The sequence below is a fragment of the Narcine bancroftii genome, chromosome 1 (genome assembly GCF_036971445.1).
Source record: "Narcine bancroftii isolate sNarBan1 chromosome 1, sNarBan1.hap1, whole genome shotgun sequence".
NCBI lineage: Eukaryota > Metazoa > Chordata > Chondrichthyes > Torpediniformes > Narcinidae > Narcine > Narcine bancroftii.
This window is the reverse complement of record NC_091469.1, coordinates 413,470,888-413,490,965: the sequence shown is the minus strand read 5'-3', so window position 1 is coordinate 413,490,965 and position 20,078 is coordinate 413,470,888. Positions and strand designations below refer to the sequence as shown.

General features: G+C 40.9%; 1 protein-coding gene and 1 long non-coding RNA gene across 4 annotated transcripts in view; one reads left to right on the top strand and one right to left on the bottom strand.

Moving 5' to 3' along the window:
* The window catches only part of LOC138751551 (ubiquitin-conjugating enzyme E2 E1), an 81,735-nt gene extending 78,154 nt beyond the window's left edge, over nt 1-3,581 (bottom strand). The window contains exons 1-3 of one of the 3 annotated variants that reach the window (XM_069913971.1): nt 3,442-3,581; nt 2,745-2,921; nt 2,170-2,220 (exon numbers count right to left, since the gene is read on the bottom strand). In XM_069913971.1, coding sequence (XP_069770072.1) covers nt 2,170-2,220; nt 2,745-2,785 — 92 coding nt within the window. In that variant the 5' untranslated portion in view covers nt 2,786-2,921; nt 3,442-3,581. The other 2 variants (XM_069913970.1, XM_069913969.1) reach the window with 2 other exon arrangements.
* LOC138751552 (uncharacterized) overlaps nt 3,359-20,078 on the top strand; it is a 190,549-nt gene continuing 173,829 nt past the window's right edge. The window contains exon 1 of the long non-coding RNA XR_011350045.1: nt 3,359-3,666. This is a non-coding gene — a long non-coding RNA (uncharacterized lncRNA). The remainder of the gene's footprint in view (nt 3,667-20,078) is intronic.

Below are 20,078 nucleotides of genomic sequence, written 5' to 3'. Positions count from 1 at the left end.
TTTGCCAGCAACTCGCATGCATAGGTGTCTCTGGTTAAGGGTACACCTGAAATGCTACTTTTAAACATGACTGAAAATAATCCAAACGTCTCACTACACTTAAAATTATGCTATTCATTTATCAGAAAAAAACCTACCTTTAATTCTTCTGTTAATAGAATATAGAACCAACCTTAAAATTGAAACATAGATCCAAGAGACGAAAAGTCAAATCCAATGAACTCACTCATACATTGTGCAAGTCTCACTCATTTTTGAATTGAAATAAACCTCCACCTTTTCAAAAATCTTTTCAAGCATCCTCTTTTTAAGATCAAATAGTAAGAGAAGCCAAACAAACCAACCACTTCAATACGTGCTGCAGTCTATTTTATAATCCAGGAATATGTGCATAATAGCCTCTGTAAAATGTACATCTCACGTGCTAAGTTTCATTTCAACATCACAACTGAAATAGTTTCATTCACAAGATCACAGCCTTGTCATCATTCTCAATGTACAAAACAAAATTTCAGAACACGAGTTTCAGTATATTGGATGTGTAATGCCCCCTCATACAGTCCTGTGTTGAATTAAGGGCACTCAAATGATGTCAGAATTGTTTCTTCAACCTGAAACCATGACTTCTTGCTCAGTGTCACCTGTCGGCCTGACTAGCTTGTATTAGACAATAAGATTCCAGTGTTTCCAAATGTCCCCAAGAATGACATAACAGTTCCATGGATCTATATCCAAGTCACTGTAAAAAAAAAGCAACACCCTTCTACCACATATTGAAGACCACTTTATGTCAGCAAATCGCTGTTTGTTTAAAAAGGCAGTTCTATTCATACAGAATACCTCATTCTGATGCACAATTTAAGTCTAAGCACTTTTTTTCCCCCCCCAACTGAAGTTGTCCAAAGTTGGTATCAAGCATATCCACAGGGAACAAACCTGGTTCTCAAGGGTCTATTAAATATCACAAGTGTGAATCTGGTCAATCATTTCCCCTTATCTACTGCATGTTCAGTGCACTGCCTTTTATTCAAACAAAATTATACAAATTATACTAAAAATTAATGACAGTGAACCAAGTGCAGAAATTCAACTTCAAGATGTCTCTGCCAACCACTGTTATGGTTTCTGAGTGCCTGTTTAATTACTTGCCCAAACATACCAGCATTCAGTCATTGTCCCATGACTGAAAAGGTGAAAACCTATCAGGGATTCAATAGAGTTCCAAAAATTAAGGAGAATTTTTAAAAAGAAGAATTGAAATTAAAGGAAAATATTGATAGCCTCAACCCAAGCAGTCACCTTGCAGGATTTAAAAAGGTCTCTTCCCAGGGCAAAACAAAGATTCAATCATTTTTTTCCAGCGAAAACTTGAGATGGGGGATCAGATCTAAACACCATAAAAGAATTTGGCAAAGAGCAAAGTTCAAAAGAGGCTCTTTAAAAAAATTTCACTGTGATGCTCCCAATGAAAAGGTAACAATAAACCACAATAGTGCAACAGGATGAACCGCAATTGTCATCCTAGAATTTCAGCTACTGAAAGTTATAATCCTACATTAACTATAATCGTTACTCAAATGCAAACCATCTAAAATAGGCAATGATTTATTTCAGCCGCTTAAGTAACTTTTAGATGAATGTCACAACGATTGCAGGTCATTTTGCTCGTTTTGAAATCCATGCTGACAGCATTGATAAACAGTAGTCGGCTGAAAGCAACCTCGTCACGACAGTAAACACTTTCAAAGCAAAGAAAGTTTGGAGTACCTGTGAAAAGAAAGATTCCTACACACTCACAGTCACCAGACTCCTCCTCCTCCCTCTCTCTCTCTCCCCTCCATGTCCCCATTCCCCAACCAGAACGCGGAACTCGAAAAGGACCCTTTCAAAGGAGTTGACACGAACACCTTGGGCGAACAATAAAAAGTTTCCAGCTGCCGAGACGAAACTTCGTTCGGCATTAAATACGTGACGTCCGAATCTCTGTTCGGACCCCCTCCCCCCCCCCCCCCCCCGAAAAGGGCAAAGTTGGGCCTCAATCCCAATTCAACCATCGTGGCCAACATCGTCGAAGGATCAACGCGGTGATGAGGTGGAAAATTCGCAGCACTTCCTCAGATGGAACAGCCGTTCAACCCAAACATTATAGTCCTTATGAAACCGACCAACCTGCAATTCGGCGGGGGATCCAACGTGATATCGGCCAGTTCCTTCTGGATCCTGAGAATCACAAAACATTGGATATTCTTAAAAACACGCAGCAGTCCACCCTGCATCAGAAGATGGCCTTCTTACCATTTTGCGCGGCAAATGCACTATTAAAGTTCTCAAAATTAAGGAAAAAAATAAATCAAAGACCCTGACCTCTGCTTACGAGAAAACGAGAGAGAAAAACATGGCCGCTCCTCGTCGCTCCAAGAAGCCCATACAGTAACCTTCCCTCAACTCAATTTCGGTCCTTCCCACGCCAATTCATTCCGCCAAAGCCAAGGGGCCAGCCAGAGACGACGTTAAGCGCCCAAAGCCGGAGAAACAGGGTCGAACCGGGATGCTGCCCTTCCACACAAAGCGATTTTAGCTAATATGCAAATGAGCCTTTGCTATTAAAGAAGTCTGGCGTGTCGCGAGCGAGGAGGGAGGAAATAAAAAGCGAGGGGAGAAAGCGAGAGGCGCGCAGCCTTGGCTGACCCGAGCCCGGAGCTCGAGCGCCAGAACGTTGCCCGGAGCTCGTGGCCCGCGCTCACCTCTTGGCGCTGGTGGTGAGCAGCTTCGGGTTCTTGCTCATGGTGCCGTTCTTCGCCTCTCTTTTTCTCTTGTTTCCTCCTCCGCTGTTGTGGTGGCTGCTACCGGTGATGGTGCTGCTGCTGCTGCTGTTGTTGTTGTTGTTGTTGTCCGTCTCTTTCTCGGTTGGTTGCAAAGAACTGGAAGAAGACGAGGAGGAGCTGGTGCTGGCCCGCGAGTCGTCATCCGACATCTCCGCCGCTGGCACGCGCTGACTGGACTGAAACACGACAGTGTCTCGCCCCGCGCACTCACACCCAGACCAACGACACACCACCAAAACACGGAGATTCACAACAAAGGAATTGCAACAGGGGATTTAAAAAAAATAAAAGCAAGCACCCAGACACCAATTTTGTACCCGAAGAGAAAACTGCAGAGAGCGTGGATACAGTGTCACTCAGTGAGTCACAGTGTATCTGATTTAGTGTAACACACAGCAGCAACGCATTGACTGACACTCACGGAACAGTATCCCGTCACTGTTGCACCGCGTCGTTCGACTGGAGTGGACTCCCTCCTCCCCTATACTGTAATAACTATGGGCAGCAATTCCTTCTTTCAATCGGAAGCGGACACTTCCCCCCCCCCCCCCCCTCTACAAGAAGGGGTGGGGGGAGAGAAAGTGGTGGCAAATGCGGGCACGAGATATGAACCCACCTGACAGATTGTTGGACTTGCTCCTCTACTTATTGCTTCGTGTCTCGCTTTCTTCTTCCTGCTTTGGTGGATTATTCCAGTCTATCCCCTCGCCTGGCTAGCGATTGTCGTCGGTTTGGCGACTGCCTGCGATGGTACAAGGGGGCAAGCGCGTGTCTCTCTCAGAAAGGAACGGAAGTACGACTACAGACACAGGGAGGAGACGGCATCGCTTTGGGACTTAAGGTACAGTAACTTTACAATAAATAGTTATCTGGACTTCCAATGAGCACTTTAAAATATTTCAATATTCAATCGTTGCATTTCAGAGGATGTTGCCATCTTTCAGTTTGATTTAACAAGGGAGGTATTTGTCTTGATCCCCATGAGTATTTTAACTATGAGCTGAATTTTTAAGATAAATTAAAAAAAGGCACATGGTTTATGTGAGGAATGTATCAGCGTTGTAAACAGGCCCTGAATTTATTCCACAGAAAGAACCCACATTTGTATGTTACCTTTTGCAACTCCGATTCCACCAAGCCTAAACGGTGGCGAACCAACGAAGTAGTTCTGAAATAAAGTCACCGTTGTAACGAAACAGTCATTCCAGCCACGCAGAAAAGACGATAGTTGATCAGCACACATCAAATTCCCATGAATAGGAAGGCGATGATCGTCTCAATTTTTAAAATATAATTGGTAATGGAGGCAAATATTGTCCATGAGATTTTCCTTTCCCTTTCTTGAAAGGGACAAAATAAGAGACAAAAGCGTTCAGGGCCTAGTATGTAGGTTACTTGAAATAAGTAAATAATTCAATTAAGATGTGACATCACATGGTTTAATTCCAATTGTTATTGTTTAGAACGTTTGCAGAATTCTTGACTTGGGTTATTCCCACGTTTTCTCAATTCGGGGCCATGCTTTGAAATTTGAAAACTGTTTAGCTATTCTGCAACACCTCGAGATGACCGAGAAGTCTGGGCTATGAGGCAGGTTGTCTAATGTCCGTCATCAGGACATTTCTGATGTTGATTCTCCCCTCATCTTCCCTTGCTCGCCAACACTGAGATCTCTTCTAGGCCCTGGAGTTGTCCTGCCCTCTCAGCCCTCTTCCCTTCTGTCCTGATGAGCAGACCTCTTACTTTGAGATTGTGCCTTCTACAGCCAGATGTAATGCCAACGTGTGTTTGAATGCAAAGTTGTTTGTACCTCCTAATGAAAAAGACCATGCAGCTCATCATGCAAATGTCAGTGCCAAAAGCAATTCCATGGGTCTCACTCCCCTCCCAATTCAGTGTGTATGTATGTGATTCATGCATACACATACATGAGCACACACAGTGTCTGTCTCACAGATGGAAACATTGGAAATCCACAGCAGCAGCAGTAATTGCTGAACCACTCCTATCCTGAAGAATATAGGCTTAGTTTTCTTAATCTTTCCTAAAGCAATAAGCATACTGACCTAAGAATCAATGATGAACCTTCACTTTCATTCTTTGTATACAAATATCAGCATTCTTTCATCACAACATCATGCATGTAAACAGAATTACAGATTGGGTCTTGCCACTTTATATAAATATAGCAAGTCTCCTCTGCTTGAATCTTCTTGGAATAAAGGCTAGTGTTTTACTTGCCTTTCTATTGCTTTCTGATACTGCATATCAACTTCTTGAAGTTAACATAACATAACATAACAATTACAGCACGGAAACAGGCCATTAGGCCCTTCTAGTCCGCACCAAACCAAACACCCCTTTCTAATCCCACCTCCCTGCACAATGCCCATAACCCTCCATCTTCCTCTCATCCATATACCCGTCCAACCTTTTCTTAAATAATACAATTGACTCCGCCGCCACTATTTCTCCCGGAAGATCATTCCACACAGCTACCACTCTCTGAGTAAAGAAGTTCCCCCTCATGTTACCTCTAAACCTCTGCCCCTTAATTCTTAACTCATGTCCTCTTGTTTTAATCTTTCCTCCTCTTAACGGAAATAGTCTATCCACATCCACTCTGTCTATCCCTTTCATAATCTTAAATACTTCTATCAAATCCCCTCTCAACCTTCTACGCTCCATATATAAGATCACCCAGATTCTCTGAACACCAGAAATATCAAAACTTTTACCGTTCCATATTTTTCTATCAAAGTATGACCTTTCATTTTCCTTCATTATAATGCATCAGCCTTGTCGATGCATATTCCAATAGGTTATGAGTTAATTTACTGCTATGGTTGCTGATATGCACAGGGGCTGTCTCCCACATTGCCTTTAAGCTAGCAGGTCTTCTAACATATATGAATCCTTCCATGCTGTCAAGGAATTTGGCTCCCTGACTGGACGAGAAGACAGTGAGACAGGGTATGATGGTTCAACCCACTTGGTCCCTATTTCAGAACTAAAGTCACCCCAATTTTAGTCACAATAACAGGGTTCAATGACTACCATCCTGTGGCACTGACCTCCACCATTGTGAAATACTTTGAGCATCTGGTGATGGAACTAATCAAAGGATACCACCCAGAAATCCTGGGTCCATTTCAATTCACCTGTTGAATAAGCCATTGCTTAGACGATGTTATACCCTTGTCTCTTCATTCCATCCTGACCCACCTTGAGAACAACACCTTGTATACCAGGCTGCTGTTCATTGACTTCAGTTCAGTGTTTAATATGATCATTCCTTGGTGGGACTCAACACCCCTCTCTGTAACTGGATTCTGGATTTTCAAACAGAAATATCACAGTCTGCCTGGGTTGGTAGCAGAACATCAAGCACCATCATGCAGAGTGCTGGTATACTTCGAGGTTGTGTACTCAGCCCATTCCTATTTGCATTACCCACAGCTACAATGCCAGATCCATCTCTTAACAGTGTCATCAAGTTTGCAGATGACACAACAGTATTTGGCCTCATCTGCAACATCGATGAGTCGCACTATAAAGAAGAGGTGGAAAATCTCATAATTGGTGTGAGAGTAAAAACCTGAATTTCAACATGGATAAGATGAAGGAGATGATCCTAGGCTTCAGGAAGCCTGGAAACGATCACCCTCAACAACTCTGTAGTAGAAAGAGCAAAAAGTTCCTTGAAAATCACTTAAATTCTGACCTATTGTGATCACTTAGCATCTCCTCAATTGTCAGGAAAGGGCATACTAGTGACTGCATTTCCTGAGAAGACTGAAACAGGCAAGGCTACCGGCCACCATTATGTCACCCTTCTATAGGAGCTCTATCAAGAGCGTCCTGAATTGCGGCATCACAGTGTGGTACAGTTGCTGCAGAGAAATGGATTAGAGCTCAATCCTCAGGACCATAAGAGGGGCAGAGAGGATCACTGGAGTCTCCCTCCCCCTCCCACACATTGACATAATCTATGGGAATTATTGTCTGAAAAGGGTGTGCAAAATCATTGAAGACTCCTTCCACCCCACATTCATCATCTTTCAGCTGCTCATGTGGGGAAAGAGATACAGGAGCATCATCGCTAGCACCACCAGGCTGAGAAAAAGCTTCTTCCCAAGTGCAGTAAGAATACTGAACGACCAAAGAAACTACTCACACTATCTGAGTCTCTCATATTATGTTACAATATTTATTTATTTTTTTGTGAATATGAATATTTGTACTGCATATGTATTATTTGTCTGTATGTGTGTTATGTTTGGTTGGGTGTTTCATTGTTTTTTTGTGCAATCAGATGAAAAGTTACAGGATGCAGATGAAGCTTATTCACGTACATGTTCTGAGTCCAATTTCAAATCAGCCACTGGTATATCTTATGCCAACTATAATGTAATCTCACCACCCACCACATCTTTCCTTCTTTCTTTTCGACTGACTGGTCCTCTGTTCCCTCCCCAACTATTCTTCCAACTACTTGGGTATCTCTCCACCTCGCTTCAACCCTAAAATGTGCAATGCTTGTCCCCTTGCATTTCCCTTCACCCTCCCCTCCCAACATCCATCCAGGGTCTTCCAGTTAAAGCACTATATCATATGCACCTCATGCATCCATGAAAACTGCATGTAGTGCACTCAATGTGGTCTCTACATTTATGAGACCAAACTGAAATTGGGCAAACTTTTTATTGAGCACCTGGTCTCTGTCTGCAGGGACATTTGCCAGCCATTTCAATTCTTTCAGCCAATCCCTTGTAGACCTGTCTGACCTTGTCTTCAACCGTTGCCAGGTTGATGCTAAATGTGAACTTGAACAATATGTTGTATTGAATTTTCCAGTTTCAGGTAACCTTTCACCCTGTCCAGTTTCACTGTCCATCACCTGCTCCTGCACTGGATTTTCTCTCCAAATGCCCTTGCCGCTAGTGGTCTCTTCCCTTCCTTTTTTCCCCCACCACTCCTGCCTTCTTTTGTCCATATCCCAGGGATTTGGAAAGGTGGGTAAGTTTCCTTCATCAGGTTCTTCAAAGAAAACTGGTATAGTTGGAAGATGGAGGGAAGTTATTTTTGTTGTTGGGAATAGTCAGGGTCAAATCAGACTAAAATTTAAGGGCATGACTCTGTAGGAGTTAAGTAACAGTCGTGGGCAAAGGATGGTAGAAGTTTGAAACATACTTTTGTAAATGATGGTCAAGTCCAGGTCAATTGTTGATTTGAACTTTGGAAGATGGTATAATGAAGTTAGGTCATAGATCACCCTAATCTCATTGAATAGCAGAATTTGAGCAGATCAATAGCCTTTTTGCATGTGTATGTTACACACAACACGCACCCCACCCCCCACCCCGCAACCCTTAGGACTATCTGATGCAGAAATACACACAGTAGGATCCAGATGAAGATTGGCTACTCAGAAAATATCATGTCTGTAACAGCACAGCTTATTTCTCTGAAATGTCAATTGTGCTCAAATCCCAGGAGTGGAAGTCAGGCTGTAGAAAGTGAGGGCGAAGAGGCAAGAGAATGCAAAAACATTGTCAGAAGTTCATCGATTAAAATACTGGAGTTTTTAGTAAAAACTTTGGCAGATTCTGGCAGTATTGTCATGCACAAGTATGAAGACTTGGTGTCTCTACAGATAATTAGAATGGATAGTTCTTGACACAAAAACAGTTTCAAGAGTACCAATTCAAGCACAAGCAGATTTTTGAATATTAAGAACTGCCTTTTGTTCTGTTTTGTATGTAATGAGCTACCATTCAGTCTACTGCTTCTCCTTTATTCAAGCTGTTTGACCTTGTTAAGTCTCAATCACCCTCTAAAAGCCATATTTTTATTGTATAATGTGACTAAAGTTTAAATATAATTTCTCTACCTAGAGTTAAGATAAATGGACAGTGGTTTCTTTGTATGTTATTTTAATATAGGGCGTGAAGCAAGGCTGTGTTCTCGCACCAACCCTCTTTTCAATCTTCTTCAGCATGATGCTGAACCAAGCCACGAAAGACCCCAACAATGAAGACGCTGTTTACATCCGGTACCGCACGGATGGCAGTCTCTTCAATCTGAGGCGCCTGCAAGCTCACACCAAGACACAAGAGAAACTTGTCCGTGAACTACTCTTTGCAGACGATGCCGCTTTAGTTGCCCATTCAGAGCCAGCTCTTCAGCGCTTGACGTCCTGCTTTGCGGAAACTGCCAAAATGTTTGGCCTGGAAGTCAGCCTGAAGAAAACTGAGGTCCTCCATCAGCCAGCTCCCCACCATGACTACCAGCCCCCCCACATCTCCATCGGGCACACAAAACTCAAAACGGTCAACCAGTTTACCTATCTCGGCTGCACCATTTCATCAGATGCAAGGATTGACAATGAGATAGACAACAGACTCGCCAAGGCAAATAGCGCCTTTGGAAGACTACACAAAAGAGTCTGGAAAAACAACCAACTGAAAAACCTCACAAAGATAAGCGTATACAGAGCCGTTGTCATACCCACACTCCTGTTCGGCTCCGAATCATGGGTCCTCTACCAGCACCACCTACGGCTCCTAGAACGCTTCCACCAGCGTTGTCTCCGCTCCATCCTCAACATCCATTGGAGCGCTTACACCCCTAACGTCGAAGTACTCGAGATGGCAGAGGTCGACAGCATCGAGTCCACGCTGCTGAAGATCCAGCTGCGCTGGATGGGTCACTTCTCCAGAATGGAGGACCATCGCCTTCCCAAGATCGTGTTATATGGCGAGCTCTCCACTGGCCACCGTGACAGAGGTGCACCAAAGAAAAGGTACAAGGACTGCTAAAGAAATCTCTTGGTGCCTGCCACATTGACCACCGCCAGTGGGCTGATAATGCCTCAAACCGTGCATCTTGGCGCCTCACAGTTTGGCGGGCAGCAACCTCCTTTGAAGAAGACCGCAGAGCCCACCTCACTGACAAAAGGCAAAGGAGGAAAAACCCAACACCCAACCCCAACCAACCAATTTTCCCTTGCAACCGCTGTAATTGTGTCTGCCTGTCCCGCATCGGACTTGTCAGCCACAAACGAGCCTGCAGCTGACGTGGACTTTTTACCCCCTCCATAAATCTTCATCCGCGAAGCCAAGCCAAAGAAGAATAGCAGCTATCTGAGGGTAATGGAAATCACAAACTCAATTTCACAAAATCCGTGGTTTAAAAAAAATCCTAATAAAGAATGATAGAACTTTATCAGGCCATGAGAAAGCCTGAAAGAAGAAGTATAAACAGACGAGGGAGGTCAAATGGCTCATTCCCATAATGTAAAGTGTGTTTATGGAGTTACATGGAAAACATTGATAATTGGTATCAATGTCTGTAAATAGGATTTAGTATGATGTAATTTAATGTCAAAGGAGGCCTGAGGAACTGGATGTACTGGTTCTATTCTTATAAACCTCAAAATAATTGATCTGGTCATCGAAACAATCCATTTCAAAATGCTGAGATATTAATAAAGTGGGGTTTCTTTTTCTGGGAAATATTTATTATTTTGGGGAAGGTTTTATTCTGTTGTGTTTTTCAGTGAAGTAGAAAATGTGAGTTGATTTATTCTTGTGGTTTGATTTTTTTGTCATATTCCTCATTGTATTTAAGATAGTACTGTAATTAAAGGCAATGCTTAATGGCTATAATGCATTTTTAGTCAGACTGAGCCTATGAAAACCATTACTCGTTGGCACTTGGTATATTGTTCCAGGCTATTAAATAGGGAAGTGGCCAACATTGTGACAGATGAATTTCCACACTCGTATCTGTGAGGTCATAAAATTTGGACAAAAGAAGATATTTTTACTGGAATTGCTTTTAAATGGCAAAGTGGAAGTCAAAAAAGACTCAAGTATCCATGTGCACATGTCACTAAAAATGTAGAAGTCAGACAAGTTTTTAAATTTTTTAAAAATGTTTGTCCTTCTATCTATAAAACTAAAATATAAAAGTTATTCCTTCAGTTGTATCACACTCCAAGTAAGATTATGTCCAGTGTATCGAGAACAGCTCTGGGCATGAAACACAGAAAGGAAAATGCCCTTCAAATGTAGTTAAAGAGATGAAGCTTCCTTTTTCTGAAAAGTACAAGCTAAATGGGTTGTGAATTTAAAAAAAAAATTAAATTTGAAAATAAATCAGTTGGATAATTAGAAGAAAACTTTTTTTTCAAATATTTTATTTTGATTTTCATTGACTTGCAAAATTTAGACAAACAATATAATCTTTCAATACTCATACAATATACAGAGTCTGTGTTTATCCCACCCACCTTCCCCCAACTGAAAAATAACTGTTAATTAAATTGTACAGATACAAATTCCAGTGGGGTATAGACCCCTACAGAAACCTAGGTAAAAAAAAAAACTAAAGACTAAAAACAAAATTGAAAGGAAAAAAACTTAAAACTAAATTAAGGAAGCACATCGCCTGCACCATGTCCCACTTTCTTGGTCACTTTCCTGCTAGACGGATTGCTATCATGCCCCTATTTCGAAGTGGGGTTGGGGTGTTTGGGCTAATCAATCTGTGAGCCAAAATAGTTAAAAGAAAACTTAACCTAGAACAAGGAGGATGTACATAAAATTAGAGCCAGGTCTCTTCAAAGAGGTATATGGAAACATTTGTACACAAGGGTAATAAACATTATCCCACAAAAATCAGAAGTGTTTGGTCAATTAATATTATAAAATGCCTCAAAGTTTTGTTAGCCAAGGCAATAACAGAGCATAGAGGCAAGGTAAGGGTTGGAATAAATATTATTCATGACTTAATTAATGGTGGAAGAGGGTTGAAGGATTGAATAACTACTCCTGTTCCTAGATTCTGACTTCGTGACATGACAAATATTACACTGCACACATGGAAATGAGGCAATTTAAACTAGCAAAATTAAATAAACATACAATGATTTTTATATGGCATTTAGTTAGAATCAGAAACAGGTTAATTGTCAGGAACATGTGGCATGAAATTGGTTGTTTTATAGCAGCAGTATGGTGCAGAACAAGGTGCAAATACTACTATAAATTACAATTACATGAATACAAGATTAAAAAATATAAGAAGTGCAAAAAATTGAAAAAGTGAGGTAATGTTCATTGTCCGTACAGAAATTTGATGGCAGAGTGCAAGATGTTTTTGTAATGTTGAGTGTACGCCTTCAGGCTCCTGTACCTCCTCCCTGATGGTAGCAATGAGAAAATGGCATAGCCTGGGTGGTGAGGATCCTTCATAATTGATGTTGCTTTTTTGAGGTACCAGTTCTTAACAATGCTATTAGTAGAGTGAAGACGAATGATCATGATAGTGCTGTCGAGTTTACATCCTCTGTAGCCTATTCCCCTCCTGTGCCTTGGCACTTCTGTACCAGACAATGATGCAACTAGTCAGAATCCTCTCCACAGTACACCTGTAGTAAGTTTCAAGAGTCTTTGGTGACATAACAAATTTCCTCAAACTCCTAATGACACATTGCCGCTGGCATACCTTCTTCATAAATACATCAACATAATGGTGTTGATAAATCTTCAGGGTTGTTGACAACCAGGAATCTGAAGTTTCTTGCCTTCTCCACTGCTGACCCCTTCATGAGGTCTGGTGTAAGTTCTCCTAGCTTCCTCTTCCTGAAGTCCATAATCCTTTTCTTTGTTTTACTGACATTGAGTGCAAGGACACTACTCAACTAGCTGATCTAGAAAATGTGCGAACAAGACTTTCCACAACCATTTGCCAAAACTACGTGGGATTCTATTTTGAAACTTGTTTACTCATCTCGTCTTTGTTGCAGGCATTTATTAATTCAATTTAAAGTGGTCCATCAAGCCACTTTTCTAAGGTTCAGTTAGCTCAATTTTATCCTTGTGTTCCCTCTAAATGTGATAAATGTATAACTGAGGAAGGCACGTTGTATCATATATTTTGATTATGTTCTTCTCTCTTTAATTTCTAGCAGAGGTATTTCACACCTTGTAGTTAGTTCTTAATAGTAACGACTCCTAGCCCTTTCATTGCTATATTTGGAGAGAGTGGGCCATTGGATTTAATATTGACTTTTTCACAATCCCGTGTAGTGGCTTTTGCTTCCCTCATTGCTGGAAGGGCCATTTTGCTGGGATGGAAAGATGCTGCCCCTCCCACTCATACTCAATGGTTATCAGATGTGAAGGTATGTCTATCTCTAGATTAAAATTAGGTGTTCTACAATTGCAATGGATTTGAACTTTCTTTCTCTTTGAGGTCCTTTATTTAATTACTTTCAAAACTTGTAGATTGATTTTTTTTTAAATGACCCCATAGTTATTATTTGTAGTCAACTCCTTAACTTGGCCAGCAGCCCGCATAGGGTGGGATTTGATTCTTAGTTTAGGATTATATGTTTCTTTTTCTCTTTTACTTTTTCCCATTTAATAACATGGGTTATGTACCTTGTTCATTTTATTTGATACTTGTAACTTGATATTAATTTACTTTATTATTACCATATCTATCTATACATTTTGCATATTATTAAAACCAATAAAAAAGTTTGAAAAAGAACTAGCTGATCTATCTCACTCCTGTACACTTCCTTGCTGTCATCTATGATTCTACCAATAACTGTGGTGTCATTGGCAAATTTGTAGATGGCATTGGAATTGTGCCTAGCTACACAGTCGTGGGTCAAGAGAGAGAAGTGCAGTGGGATAAGCGCGCATCCTTGAGGTGCGCCTGTGTTAATCCTCATTAAGGAGGAGACATTGTTTCCGATGCGCACTGATCAGATTGATATTAAATGAAAATATAACATAGTCTATTAGAGAGACAAAATCACCTGAACTAAAGCTTGGTTTGAGAGGTTTTATGGTGAAAGAAAAGAATGCAAGGTTGAGATGTTTAGGAAGGAGCTAATAGGATTGATAGCTAATGTCATGGTTTCTAATGGTGAAGTAAATTTGAGGAAGAGAGTGTTCAGAAATAGTGCTGCTGTCTTGCAGAATTGAAAGGCTTCCACACGTAGAGAGGGAGGAGGTCATGGAGGGTTTGAGAAGATGAGAATTTTAAAATCAAGGGATTATTTAGCTTGAAGCCAATGTGGCTCAGTGCTCGAAGCCAATGTGGCTGAGTGCTTATAAGGATGGAAAGTCCACAATGCAAGACACAATAAACTGTTCACATGGCCTCAAGTTTAGGAAAAGTGGAAGGAAGATGGTAAAAACTGGAAGTACTAAATATGATATGACAATTTATTATCATGGACATAAATACAATGCAGAGGTTCACCAAAATTCTTGTTAGCAGCCATGCAGATACGCAAGATACACCAACAATAACAGAAATTGTTACCACAATGAGCTATGAGAGAGAATAATATGAAAGAATAGATAAATAAATATTCATAGTTGCAGTTAGTTCAAAAAAAGTTATGTTTCTATTGGAATATGCGTGGTGGTGGGTTTTCAACCCAGAACAGCGACTATCTACTGCTTTCCACAGTTGCTGGCTAACTCCCTGAATTCTTCCAGCCCCTGAGGTGCTGCTCCAGTTTTCCAGCATGTGCAGACTTCTTGGTTCCCAATGTTTTCATAGTGGAGACATCTTTTGGTGAACATGGAGTAGTTTATGATTGGGTAGCACTGGATTACGAGGTGGTTAAAAAAACAACCTGAGGGTTGCAGAAGCAGATGAGCTGAGACAACAAAGACAGTAATGTTATAGAAGTGGAAACCTATGGCCTTGGTGACAACACAAGCAGGAGGTCTAAAGCTTAGTGGTGTCATCTCATCTACCAATGGAATATTTGTTCCCTTCAGTATCCACAAGAGGACCTTCAAGGAGTGCCTCTGCCCCTGGATAGTGGAAGAGAGAACAAGGGTGATTAATGAACGGGCCAGGGTGGTATGCAGGGATAATCCCTCTGTAAAATGTACTTTGTGGTTAAATACATTTGACATTTAAAATCAAAAGTAAAATGCATAATTAATATTCAGTGGGAGGACAGAACCAGTAGCCAAATAAACCTTTGTTAAAATAAATGTCATCCTAATATTCTCTAATACATTTCCTAGATATAAATTTAAATTGGGAAAGAACTAGCAAGACAAAGAAGGAGGGTATTATTCAGACAGGCAAATACCTGCAGACATTGCTGGCTAGAATTACCAATAGAGGGAGCTGGTCATTTCCAAGTAAGTAACTACTCAGCTTACTTTTAACTGCCTGGCTGCCCAATTTCCTCTAATAGAGCTGGGCTCAAAATATAAACTTCATAACTCTAAAGTGATTTGATAGATGTGTTTATAATTTTGAGGGGATAAGACAGAAAGAAATCCTAAAATATTATGTTTCTTCATAATATTTAAATGAGTTTTTCATGATCAATGAGGTGCAGCTTTATTCAGAATCAAAATTTATTGCCACGAACAAGTCATGAACTTTGGTGTTCACAGTGCAAACATTCATATTACGAACCATCTTACAACATTTGTATAGTGCATGAAAAGTAAGGCAGTGTCTTTGGGTCATTGATTATTCAGGTATCTGATGGCAGCGGGGAAGAAGCTGTGTCCATGCCGCTGAGTGCTCGTCTTTAGGCTCCTGTTCCTCCTTTCTGATGGTAGCAGAGTGAAGAGGGCATGACCTGGGTGGTGAGGGTCTTTAAGGATAGAGGCTGCTTTTTTATAACACCACCTCCTGCAGATGTCCTCGATGGAGTGAAGTCTGGTGCCTGATGTCGCAGGCCGAGTTAACCACTCTCTGGAGTTTATTCTTGTTCTGAGATTTGGTGCCTGCATACTAGACAGTGATGCAACCAGCCAGAATGCTCTCTACAGTACACCTGTGGAAGTTTAGAAGAGTTTTTGGGGACATAGACCAAATCTCCTCAAGCAACTCCCAAAGGATAACTGCTGGCGAGTCTTCTTTGTGATTACATCAACATGGAGGCTCCAGGTCAGATCCTCGGAGTTGTTGACACCCAGAAATTTGAAGTTCTTGACCCTCTCCACTAATGAGCCCTCAATGAGGACTGGGTTGTGTTCCCCTGACTCCCTCCTGAAGTCCACAATCATCCCCTTGGTTTGTTGATGTGACACCACTCAAAGAGCTAATCTATCTCCCTCCTGTTCACTTCCTCATTGCTGTTTGTGATTCTGTCGACAACTGTGGTGTCATTGGCAAACTTGTAAACAGCATTGGAATTGTGCCTGGCCACACGGTCATGGGTGTATAAGGAGTAGAGCAGTGGGCTAGGCACGCATCCTTGGGGTGCGCTTGTGTTGATAATCAGTGAAGAGGAGAAGTTGCTTCCAATTTGTACTGACTGTGGTGTTCCAATGAGAAAGTCAAGGATCCAGTTGCAGGAGGGGGTACAGAGGCTTAGAGTTTGTAGCTTTTTGACCAGCACTGAGGGAATGATGGTGCTGAAGGCTGAGCTATAGTCAATGAAGAGCAGCCGTATGTCTGAGTTGCTGTCTTCGAGGTGTTTCAGAGCTGAGTGGAGAGCCAGTGATATTACATTTGCTGTGGAGCGATTGTGACAAGAGGAGAAATTGCAGTGGGTCCAGATCTTTGCTTAGGTATGTGTTAATTTATCTAACCTGTTCGGTAAAAGATTAATCAAAAACTTGCACTGGAACCTTGGATTGTGATTCTTGTGTTGCATGAGAGGTTTTCTTTGTTTTGTGTGTCAAAGAGCTTTATGGTTACAACTCACTTGAAGATATTCACCAATGAGATGATAACAATGTTGCCTCGTTATTCAGGGCAATCTCCAGCCAGAAGAAGATATCACTTTGGTGGCCCTCTTCGTTACAATGGGAGGGGATGATTGTCTTTGGTTCAGAGTCTTGCTATCTCTTTTGCCTCTCTTTTGGCAAGAAGTGCAGATTTACTTAAATGGAGGGATATTGCCCTGCCTATTCATGATCGGTGATTGGGTGACATCATGTTGTTTGAATATGGAAAAGATTCGTTATTCAGTTAATAATTCAGATATAAGATTTCAGAATCTGTGGGGGTCATTTATGACTTACTTCCTTATTTTATAATTTCACTTCAATGTAATTGAATTTTCTGACCAGTGTCTTTTCCATGTTCTTTCTCATTTTTTTCCCTTTGTCTTCTTTTAATGCTAACTATCTTTAGCATCTTACAACATTATTAGGGAGGGGTACTGAGTTTTTTATTTTTGCTTTTCTTTTTATTGTTTCTACCTTTTCCTTTCTTTAATTTTTTTTTACTATTAGTTCCTTTTTTAAAAAAAAAATAGTCTTCTAATTGTGGATATGTTTTACAATTTGTTTGTTTTTGATATACTTGGACTGATGGTTTTATTAAATACGTGTCACTATTCATATCATTTCATTGTATTGTATTATTACAAGCTCTTTATTAAAATCAATAAAAACAAAATGTTTCATTAATATAAACTGACTGAAATTTAGATTAGTTTAAAATTTTGACGAATTATCAAAATACATGAGAGATTTTTCAAAGGCCAAAGTGGGCTACAATTTGATATTAAAATTTATTGTCTCCTGTATTTTCCATGCATCCTTGGGACTTTAACAATATCAGTCAGCTTCTCCCATTGCCCCCCACCATTTTGTTCAGGCACTTGCCTACATTCTGCTCATACCATGATGAAGGGCTCAAGCCCGAACCATTGATTATGTATCATTTCCTTTGCTATATAGAGTACACTGTTTGACCTATTGAGTTTCTTCATTTATGGTTTACTTCAATTATTGTGTCTCTGTAGACTTTTGTGTTCTACCATAGCACAGCATTAGGCGTTCATCCTACGAAGCCTATGCCAAACCTGATGTTGAATTAAACTATATCTTTGTATTTGCATATATCCCTCTATTCCCAGCATATTCACGTGTCTATCTAGAAGCCTTTTAAGCCCCTTTCACACTTGAATCCCACTAAATTGGCTGTTCAGTGTCCTGGGATAGGAATGGGGGTTTGGCTTTTCATACTTGACTACTCCTAACTGGGATACTGAACACTTTCACACTTGCAAGGAGCCATCCCCGGGGTTAGGACTGTTCTACCTTCTACTGGTGATGTCATGCAAATCGAGTGATGGTGGACCTTCCCTAAATCCTGATCAACACAATTAAGCTATATGTACAGCATAGTGTGAGCCCTTCAGCCCCTCTTGTTGTTGTGCTGACCTATATAAACCTTTATAAGGGACCGTGGGAAAGTGCGAGCAATAAATAGCAATAACGGACAATTTTTAAACATAGTAGGAAAGTTGGTAGTGCTACACAGCACAGTTTAAACAGCATGGAAAGTTGGTAGCACTATCATGTATAATTTATAAATATTATGGGAAAAATCGATGGTGGACCTGTCCTCTCAGAATTCCATGCAGCAGAGAAAGGGCTGTATGCCCAACTGTATCCATGGAGCATTCATAGAGGGGTTTCTCTGCCACATGGCATTCTGGGCAGTCAGCTCCACCATTGCTTTTTTCACCACGGTCTTTATAAATTGTGCGCTGCAAGCACTGGTCCCTCAGCCGCAAGCCCCCTCACTGGTTCACTGCCGTGGTTGCCGTCCCCGCGAGTTGTCTCCTCTGCTTCTCCCTCTCAGACGGTGCATGATCGTCCCACCCTCTGGTGCCCTGCTCCAGTCCTCCACTTCCCTGGAGTTTGCAGCCCCTCATGGCTGCTGCTGATTACTAGGTGCCGCCATCTTGGACGCAGACAAGATTTCAACTAAAACCTCAATGAGCCATTCAAAGACCATGCAGAGCCGATGGTAGTCGACTGGGCGGCTGGACGTGAAGACTAAGCTGGTTTGTAGATTGGCTAACAAAAGATTTGAATCAGAGTTGCTTTGCTATAAGACAGCAACTTCGTTAAGAATGGTAAAGTTAAAAGCAAAGGAGCTTGATTCTCCCGAGCAGTTTGCTGTGTCGAACCAGAGTGAAAGAGAAAAGTGTATGTTTAGAAGACAGTAATTTAGTTGTTGAAGATCCAATGGCAGTCAAAATTCCATCCATTACAGATGCCAACATTAGGTTCATAATTCAGCAACGAGCAGGTCACAGACTAAATTGAACTTCATGTTGTCAGTTGCTTAAAATGATAAAGAAAGTGGCCTTTACAGTGAGCAAATGGGCAAAGTGAAATCTGAGTGAGTCAAGATTTCAAGACATAAATTCCGATCAATAAACAAAAATCACATTAAGATTCATTGTTATGAGCCTGGATTCTTCCTTAAATCATTTCAGCAATTTACCTCAAAGTAAAACCAGTCCTCAAATGAAGATGTGTTGGAAAGAAATTCTTTAAATATTATAACAAATAGAATACTTGATGATTAAACTAACCTTAGAATACAGAAAAAGATTAAGGTCTTCTGCATTGAACATAATGGCCAAATTAAACTAAAACTGTGCTGTTTTGTTGCACAAGATATCCCTCCATTTCCTCCATATTTATGTGCCTGTCCAGAAGCCTCTTCAATGCTCCTACCTAAACTCTTTCCACCAGTACCCTGACAAAAAAACTTGCCTGCAGATCTCTTTCCACCCCACATATGGGGCTGTGTTGGGTGGAATTATTCACAAAATCAGATTTTCTCACACACATCTACAATTCAGTGTTGATTTAGGGTAGGCAGTAATATTTAAACATTAATGATCACAAGGGGCTCTGTTCTTATACTTGAGTTTTGTTAAATCAGCTATTAATCTCTTTCAAGCTTCTAGAGATAAAATTTTACAAGGAATAAATCAAAGGTTATATACGCAGGATGATCTCATTCCTATCCACAAAGGAGAAAATCCTCAGATTTTATCAGAGATAGTGAAATGATTACACAGACCTATTGCAAAATTAAAGAGAAACAAATGTGGCTTGGGAAATAATGTGAAGTCGTTTATCTCCGCATGCAAGGCACCTGAATGGGTAAATTGAAGGAATTTTCTGTCAGTTTGACAGCAGTTCTCTTGGACTTTCCTCATTTGTTGAGGAAAAAGATGTCACTCACACCCTGGACTAAGAGCAACAGCATGCTCTTGATTTGATAAGGTGTAGTAAAATAGTAATGTTCTTATCCATTATGCCACCCTCCATCGATTAAGGTTACAGCCTTTGTCATAGAATCATGGAGATTTATTGCACAAAAAGAGGCCTATCAGCTATCTTGTTCACACCAACCAAGCTGGAACGATTTGCTTTTGTTTGGCCCATATCCTTCTAAACCATTCCTATTGTGACAGATTATGTT